The 9,648-nt window shown below is 42.0% G+C and overlaps 1 protein-coding gene across 1 annotated transcript; it reads left to right on the top strand.

Annotated features, from left to right (window-relative positions):
• The first annotated feature begins 269 nt into the window (after nucleotides 1-269).
• MC2R (melanocortin 2 receptor (adrenocorticotropic hormone)) lies at nucleotides 270-1,342 on the top strand. The gene is given in 3 exon segments (XM_009318577.1): nucleotides 270-1,241; nucleotides 1,243-1,269; nucleotides 1,271-1,342. Coding segments are annotated over 3 exon segments (1,071 nt in total).
• Nucleotides 1,343-9,648: the final 8,306 nt, after the last annotated feature.

Raw genomic sequence — 9,648 nt, forward strand, 5'->3', positions numbered from 1 at the left:
GATGATGATATATGTTCATTCCATTGCAACAGGTGATATTTCAAATGTCTATTTTTGCCCTATATGTGTGGTAAACTTCTTCTTGATATTTATGTTTCTACATGTTTTATTGTAGGAGAAATTCAAAACATTTCAGTTAAGTCTTAAAATTGCTCCAGGTAAAGGAGAAAGTCTTCACCAAAAGAAGAATGGTCTGACTGACAGGTCAGCTTCAGAATAAAGCCAAGCCTGAGAAACAACAATCCAGAATCTTTCCACAATCAGAAGAAATGAACACTGAGAGACCTTCCAACCTAATCAAACACCCAGGGCAGACAAACATTCCTTTCCTCGAAAATATGAGTGATTTCTCCTTAAATATCACTGACTGCACCCAGGTCGTGGTGCCAGAGGAAGTTTTTTTCACTGTTGCTGCTGCTGGAATACTGGAAAATCTGCTTGTCCTTATTGCTGTCATTAGAAATAAGAATTTGCACTTGCCCATGTACTTCTTCATTTGCAGTTTAGCCATTTCAGACATGTTAGGTAGCTTGTACAAAACTCTGGAGAACATCTTTATCATCTTGTGCAAAATGGGGTACCTGACACGTCGTGGGGACTTTGAGAAAAAGCTGGATGATGCCATGGATTCCATGTTCATTCTGTCTTTACTGGGGTCGATTTTCAGCTTGTTGGCTATTGCAGCAGACAGATACATCACTATCTTCTACGCTTTGCGGTACCATAACATCATGACGCTAAGAAGGGCCTTGGTTATCTTGGCAATCATTTGGACGTTCTGTGCTGGCAGTAGCATTGCCATTGCCCTCTTCTCCTATGAAGCAGCAACAGTCATTCCCTTCACCATCCTGTTCCCTTTAATGATGTTTTTTATACTGTGCCTCTATGTCCATATGTTCCTCCTGGCTCGATCTCATGCTAAAAAGATCGCCTCACTGCCAACCAGCACAGTCCATCAGAGAACTAACATGAAAGGAGCCATTACACTGACCATTTTCCTTGGAGTTTTCCTTTGCTGTTGGGCACCCTTTGTTCTTCACATCCTCTTAGCAAGGTTTTGCCCACATAACCCTTACTGTGCCTGCTACATGTCCATTTTCCATGTGAATGGGACGCTCATAATGTGCAATGCGATTATCGACCCTATGATTTTTGCGTTCCGAAGCCCAGAATTACGGAGTACATTTAAGAAGATGTTCTGCTGTGCCAGGTCAAACTGGAGCTGGTAAACACTTCATGAAAAATGAAGATTATAGAAGCACACCTATGGGGTGCTGTGCAACATCAGTTTGCAGAGTTAAAAATACTAACGATTATGCCCAAAGTAATAGTATGCTTGTAGGATACTGCCAGTGACTTTCAGAGGGCTACCAAAGAATGCATAAAAACTAAGTATGCACATAAATCTTTGCCAACCAGACCTCCAGAAATATTACTGATTAAGTTAATTCTGCAGACAATTTTCATGCAAGTAAAAAAATAACTGCATCTTAACTATCTTTTGTCATTTCAGAAAAATTCAGACATAAATCTTCTGCAGCAAGTATTGCATTACCCCAGAGATGAGTTTATGCCAACTCTTTTTGTACCAGTAATTTCAATTTACGGTGTATACTACTTAAAAATTCTGTTCTTTAAATCACAATGAAATGAACATTTGTTTCTAAACTGCACATTTATATAAAAGCCTATGATAAAGCAGAAAATGTGGACATGTAATTGGATTTTGCTGGAAAAGTGAATTCATGACTGTTCTTTATCATCTAGTCTCTTTAAAATCACACAATTAGTGTTCTCTAAGCTTCAAAAATAACTTTTGGAGTGTGAGTCCAAGAGAAGAAGATATTTTGGTTTAAAAGCTATTGTTAGTGACTGAAGAGTTTTTTCCAACATAAAGTTGTTGTGGCAGCAAAGACAGGTTTTGAATTTTAAAAACCCAAAGCCATGTCTGAACTAGCAAAGCGAACTGCTGAGCTTGCCAGCTCCTGGGCCAGTTTATTTTAATAGAATAATAAGCTTCGCAGACAGTAAAAGAACTCTGATTAAGCCATGACTTTCTAAACATGCCACAACAAAGAATTAGAAAAATAAAATACCAAAGAGAAAATTCAAAGACCTCCAAGGAAGTCAGTCAGCTGGGTAAGGAATCAGCTAGCCAGTCTGGAAGGATGCTATGAAGCAGTTTGTAATTTACAAAATCCTAGTGAGAAAATTTTGAATTGTCCCTGCCAAAATAATAGAAAACTCACAAAACTTTAAGGCAGAATAGTTTTCAACAGCAAAACGTCCTGAAGCAGTCCAGAGCATATGGTGAGGAACTAACCTCACAATAATTTAGTGGAGTTATTCAGCTGTGCCACAGACAGAATGTTTAGTAAGAGACAGCCGTGAAACTGAGAAAGCCAAGGCACAGCTAGAACAAGGAGAGGAAAAGATAAAATCTATTAGAATTCATAGATAAATAGAAGAACTTACTCTGATGGAACACTAAGAAAAACAGGAATTTCAAGATAAGTGGAATATGGACCAAACCATACATATTCAGGTGGACTTAGGCTTACAGATAAAGATATAAGAAAGGGACAATAAACCTGAAAGCTTCTATAGAACTAAGCAAAGAAAGTATCTTAAATGAGAAACTAAATACTAAAATGAAATTTTTCAAACCTACATATTTATTACAAAAAAAGGTTTCTCTATAAAATGTGATTTCAGAAGGCAGTTCAGATATAATCACACATTTTATTTTAATGAGAATTTTTTCCTTTCCATCAAAAGCAGAACAAATGTAAAGCTGCACAGCAAGAAATGACTGTTAGACCTGCAAAAAAAAGAAAAAAATTATACAATATTGTCCTGGTTTCGGCTGGGATAGAGTTAATTTTCTTTCTAGTAGCTGGCATAGTGTTGTGGTTTGGATTTAGGATGAGAATAAAGTTGATAACATACTGATGTTTTAGTTGTTGCTAAGCAGTCAAGGACTTTTCAGCTTCCCATGCTCCACTGACTGAGAAGGCTGGAGGGGCACAAGAAGCTGGGAGGGGGCACAGCCAGGACAGCTGACCCAAACTGGCCAAAGGGATATTCCATACCATGTGACGTCATGCTCAGTACATAAACTGGGGGGAGTTGGCCAGGGTGCGGCCACTGCTTGGGGACAGGCTGGGCATCGGTCAGTTGGTGGTGAACAATTGTTTTTCATTGGCATCATTTGTCTTTCTTGGGTTTTATTACTCTCTTTTTTTGTTATTTTCCTTTTCATTACAATTTTTTTATTATTATTACTATTGTTATTATTATATTTTATTTCAATTATTAATCTGTTCTTATGTCAACCCACAAGTGTTCTTACTTTTACTCTTCCAATTCTCACTGCCTCCCACCGGGGGGGTGTGGGGAGCGGTGTGAGCAAGTGGCTGTGTGGTGCTTAGTTGCTGGCTGGGGTTAAACCACGACAAATATTAAGGCAAAACAAAAGACCTATAGTACCATATACCCCGTGCACATAGTTGATGGTCTTCAAAATGATAAAAAATATTGGACAGACAACTGTGATTTAGGCAACCCTTACGTCAACTCTGCAACACATGAAGTATCTACTAAATGTACCTTCCCTCAAAACTTTATTTTCTATCTGCTTCCCTAAAACAGACATAGTTAAGAGAGCGAAGTAGCCTCCACCATGTTAGAAGTCACTGCACCTCGTAAGGAAGTCCACTCTAACTCTACAGATGCAATGTCTCCATGTTCAGACTGAGATCTCCAAGTGTAAATTTTAATAAAATATGTACAATAAAAAATTAACCTATAACTTCTAAACATGGAGAAGTAATCAATAAAGAATATACATTTAGCACTGCAAAGAGGAACATTCAAGACAGACTCATGTCGAAATCCAAAATTCAACAGTAAAATATATCATTGAAATTCTGTATAAAGTCCTTTGCAAAGGACTGCTCATCTTGTGAAGACACTGGCAGTTTCGGCTAGGAAAGGGACAAATGTGAGAGCCCAGGTTGGGGGTGGACATGGCCATGGCTACAGCAGGCCCCAGATGGGGCCACCAGCTACTGCTTTCTTCTACCACACCAACATGTGGCAGCTCAGAGTAGTCCTGAGACAGGGCTGGCTTGGCCTGGAGGGAACAGGACAACTTGGAGCTGGCTGCCTTCAGCCCTCATCTGACTGCCCCCACCTACACAAGAGTCTCAGGAACTAGCTGGCGCCAACCTTCTTCGCAGCATCCCCAGGCCCAGGGGAGAGAGGAGGGCGAGCCGTCGCTCACAGACCCTACGAGCCAGAGCCTAGCTCTCATCCCCGCACTGCCGGCACTGTGCTTTGCAACAAGGACCTGGGCTCCTACCTCGCCACAAAGCCTGGCCTCCAGGCCGTGCCAAGAGGAGAGCAGCCTGAGGAAAGGAGGTTGGATGACGCACTATGCCCACCCTCATCTCAGACCTCCAGCCTGCCTTACAGATTCCCCACTGCCCTGCCTATGCCACAGCCTCAGGACATGGCTGGGAGCGGTGACACTCTCCTGCCATGGTACCAGACCCACACTAGGAGCCCTCAGACAGCCTGTGTGGGGCACAAACTGCTCACCAAGCAGCTGGGCTTACTCCCTCCTTTTCATTACCCATGCCTCAGCTTCACCCTCAACCTAAGACCCTAAGGGCACCTAAGGTAAGAACTTAAGATACAAAATCAGTCCTACAGCACACCTTTGATGCCCCACTTCAAGGGCAGAGCAAACTGTCCTCTAGTAACCCAGCACCTGTCCACTCCTTCCCAGGCTGTCCCACTGTCTTTCTCAGCACCATCCCCAAGCCTCCAGCCACGGTTTACCTGCAAAACCTTGGTTATGTAGGATATGACCCAATGAGATTTTTTTTTTCCATCCAGCTTGTTAAAACAAGTATTGACAAGGAGTCAAGATTTAGGCAGCAAATTTTTGGCAGGTTTTATCCCACATTGGACTCTTTGACTTGCAAGTATTTCTGCAGTTACTGACATTGGATCTCAGGCTGCCATGAGATCCGAGCACTGTCAGGAGGTGGTTCCTACCTAACGTTACCAGGAATTAACTACCTATTCTTTGTAGCTTACCTGGTCTCATCCGTGGATACACTCAGAACAACATCCCAAAAGCATTTGTTCATGTCATGATGCCTGAAAAACACTTAAACTTGTGGCTTGAGGTTATGTCTTTAAACTGGTGATAGAAACTTGATGGCTGTTACTGTTAGACTGTGTGTCTAATACCCAGACAGCCAGCAGGGTGGGGAAAAAGCTGCTACATAAGGGGATCTAAGACAAAGCACAGAGAGAGCAGGCTTGTAAAAGATGAGAACTGCCTGTTGTTCTCCATTTTTCATGGGTTCAGGACAATAGAACTTGCCATGTTCTCTGTGTAAATTTATAAGAAATGCAGATCCTATGCATTTGCAATACAGCTAAAATCTGTGGCAGAATATTAGATCTCAAGCTGAGCCTAAGGGTTGTATAAAAGATTCAATATAAAATTCAGAAGACATATAAAAACTTTTTTTCCTTCAGTGTGCACTAGTTATGATTATTTCTTTTGAAAATATTTCATTTCAGGGGAGGTAGAGTCAGGAAGAGCACAAAATATTCTTGCATAAAAAAGCTTCTAGGAAGATTTTCATTTTTAAGTCTGCCACCATTTGTTGCATGTCAGCAGATGGGTAAATCTCCTTATGTTATCTCCTAATTGGCTGTAAATTTGGCTTGCATTTTAGCTGTTGTGCAGTCTCCAAGCAAATAAATTTTTCTGTTTCACATACTAATGCCTCCATATATTTCCCTGTGTTGCTCTTTGAACAGATTCTTTAAGCCATGATTTGTGAAGCCTTCGTTGTATTGTACTGAAGTCACTTTTGAAATTCTACTCTGATATATTAAGGTATAACAGATACCAGATTTCTCAGATTTTTGGACTTTCCTTCATCTGCCCAGCTTAAAATTACAAGTGTTTGGGGGGCAGAACTGTACCTCAGCATTGGGAGAAATAAGATTATCTTGGATCCTACCAGAAGCTAATAAGCCTGGAAGGAAAATCCAGTCCCTTGAAAATCACAGGCAACACTACAATCGATGTTTCATTTGGAAGGGCCCACAGAACTTCACATGCCTGTGGCAACAAAATATTTCCTAGTCACTTACTGTAAAACCGAAGAAGAAAAGCTCCTCCTCTGTTTCTGTTGTTTTGAACTGAACTTCATGTTCAGGAACAAAGTGAACAAATCTGATAAAGGCACCCAGGGGACTTAATTCCACTGAAGCAGTCGGTATGCCAGTGAGAGACAGACTTGCATAGCAGTTTGATTTTGTTCACAAAATAGCAAGACAAATATAGTTCATTTGTGAGAAAATATAGTTTAGAGTTTGTTTATGTGAGAAAAATCTTGTTTCCATGAATCATGGTCCAGGGCAAGACTTTCAGAAAAATAGGTGTCTTGGACCTCTATTAGCTGAACAAAATTTCAATTTTTCAAACAATATTTAAGTAACTGAAAAAGAAGTTTGACTTGAAGTGTAGAGTACCATCAAAGGCAAGCAATACTTATTTATAATATTTGTTTATAATATGAGGCAATGTTAGCCTTCTCTTTTTAAAAATCTCAAGCAAGATATTTCATATAGATTCAGCTAAAATTACACGCAAGGAAAACAATACAAGGATCTTAAAATATCTATTTATCGTGAGACCTAATACTGCTTGTAAGACTACTGAATTGTGATTATGTTCACAACCTTATCGATTTGGTTGATTTTTTGGATTTGGTTTAGCCTTGGAGGCTTGGAACCTTCAGTACTTTTTTTTCAGTACTAAACATCTACATTTCAAGCAAATACTTTTTTAAAAAAATTTTTTGAGTCAGATTTGAACTAAACTCTTCAAATGATACATTTATTCAAACAGAATCTATTCCCCAAGTAGGCACAGGGTCTGTTTTTTAATTCTCTCAAGGTAATTACAGCAGATAACCATCTATGAAGATAGTATGTATTCATCACTCGATAGCGCTTTGATACAGCTTTGTTTGAAGTGTCACTTTTACAGAAGACACGATGCCATTGTGAGCTTCTGATTCAAAGAGGATGACTCACAGTACAGTTCTGGAGAAATGAGTGTCACCATTTAAGAAAACTTTTTATGTCCACTTGAAAGCAGTTTTCTTATGTCTGCAAATCCCCTCACATTACTGCTATAAAACAAAGATCATACATTTGTACTGTCACACATAGTCTAATGAGTGACCATTAGCTATCAAGTAATTCTGGATAACCCAGCTGGAGTACAAATGCCTAATGAGTAATTAAAATTATTTATTGCTTTCCTTTTTTTTTTTTTACATTAAGACCATGAGACAGGTTTGTTACTCCACATTCCATTACTTCAGCAGCACCTTTACACTACCATTTATTACAACTTCAGTCCTTCAACAGTTACACCTAAACTTCATATGAACTATCTGAATAAAGGTAGAGCTAGTCAAAAACCATTTGCTAATGAGAGGAGTTACTTCACCGGCAACATTACACAGTCTGACAACGTGACTGAGGATGGAGGAGATGGAGCACACGGCCTGGGCAGATACTTCTGTTGACAATTCAGCTGTAGCAAGTCAGATGCGTGATTTACATGGATACCCAAACAGCCCTTTATCAGTATTGCTGTATAGAAAGGTTTCCAGAACAAAAAGGCAGGCTGCACTGTATGCAGCTTTACAGGGCAACAACTCATTTCAGTGTCATGGCCCTGAGGCACTGCCAGGTCTGACTGTCCCTGCCCACCCCCGGGGCTCCCCCCACCCTGCTCATGGCCCAGGACCCCGTGTCAGTCCCACGGAGCCGGCAGACCCTGCCTCAGCGATGCCACAGCAGGGCCGGTCTCCAGCTCCCCACAGCCCTGCCCTGTCCAGCCATGGGCCCTGCCGAGCCTGGCCCACCCCGCGGGCCCATGTCCGGGCCCAGCCTCGGACCCTCCCCAGGGAGGCACCCCTGCTCCTGGCTGGGGCAGTGGGATGAGTCCTGGCTGCCAGGCCCTGCCCTGACAGACCCCAGAGGAGCCCCATGGCCACCAGCCCCGACAGAGCCCTGACTTGAAGCTGTAGTTGCAAACAGGCAGTTAAGAGCCACTCTCACAGAATCTGAAACTGCACAGGAGCCTCTGCAGCATAGCATGAGAACATTCAGCTCTGCAGGAAGCCTCGGTGTCAGCATAATACCATGTAGTTTAATACAGTCTCTAAAGCCAGCAAGAAATATCTTCAGCCCCTTTAAAATCCTATTACATAAGTTATTCTTGTCCCTTCCTGACAATTTAGATTTGGTCTCAGTATTTGGTGGCACTGAAAGTCTAGGGCAGATGTCTTCCAGTTCAAAACTAGCTTCCCAGTCCCAGGGACTCCTGCAGCTACTCACTTTCAAAATTAATTTATATTATCCACTATGCTAAATACGCATTTGAGCTTTCACTTGAATTTTAAAGAATGATCTGCAGAGTCTGCTTCACTGATGTACCATTTCAGCCTTACAGTCTACAGTCTTACATTTTCATTTACTTGAGAAAGGAAACCACAGCCAAGCAATTTGGGTAATCACATCATCTGGTGTGACATCTAAATCTGTCTTAACTGCCAGTCTGTGCAATGAGGAAAAAAGGAAGTGAGAAAAGAGCGCTTCAGCCCAGCATGGAGCAGTCCATGTCAGAGAGCAAGCCGAGAAGAACTGATGGAGGCCTCAGGTCTCTCTTCTGCACTTTGCTTCCTCTCAGAACACAGCAGAGCCTTTGAAAGAGGGGGGAATTTGGATAAAAGGCAGCTGCTGGCTCCTGGGTGAGCAAGCAGATGAAAGAAGCACAGCCTTGCAAGTGAGAGCTGGCTGGTTAATATGGGGTTGAGACCGGCAGCATTTCCCATTAGAGGAACTGGCACTAGGGGTTGTTAGAAATCTAGGAACAGATCCAAGGAAAAGGGTCACTGAAGAATAATCATTTTTTAAAATAACAGTGCTAAATGAACTAAATCAATTGTTCAGCCTTTTTCTATACATGGGGGTCTTTACTGAAGGCTTTGTCTGGGTGGCTCAGGAGTATCAGGGGCATGAGAAAGCTCATCGGGCAGAGGGGTCCCTGGGCTCCCAGGCTGGAAACATTCCCAGTAAAGCCAGGGTCAGGCTAGGAGGGAAGAGGTCAGTGCTGAGACCTGGATGGGAAGAAAGAAGTAATTTCTAGGATTGAGTAGGACAGCATGGAAGTAACCAGAACAGAGAAAGAAAGGGGTGGAGAGGACATACTCATCTTGCACTGCTGGACAGAAGTGTGCAGACCTGAGAGAGAAGCAGAAATGAAGAAAGTAACATTCAGGTTCAAACAAAGCAAAGGAATGTCAAGAGATGAGTGAAAGGAGCAGAGATGTCCAGAATAGGGCTTTTGTTCTTGATTTGCAATAACAACCAATAATTGCTTTTTTTTTTCCCCCAACTGCGTTTTCTGTTCAATATTGATGTATTGGGTGCAGGTGACCAGGTGCTGGCAGCAGGGGCCCTGCAGGGGTGGCCTTTGGGAAGAGAGGCCAGGGCTGCCCCATGCCAGACACAGCCTGTTCCAGCCAGCTCCAACAG

Source organism: Pygoscelis adeliae, unplaced genomic scaffold (genome assembly GCF_000699105.1).
Source record: "Pygoscelis adeliae isolate BGI_AS28 unplaced genomic scaffold, ASM69910v1 Scaffold42, whole genome shotgun sequence".
Classification (NCBI taxonomy): Eukaryota; Metazoa; Chordata; class Aves; order Sphenisciformes; family Spheniscidae; genus Pygoscelis; species Pygoscelis adeliae.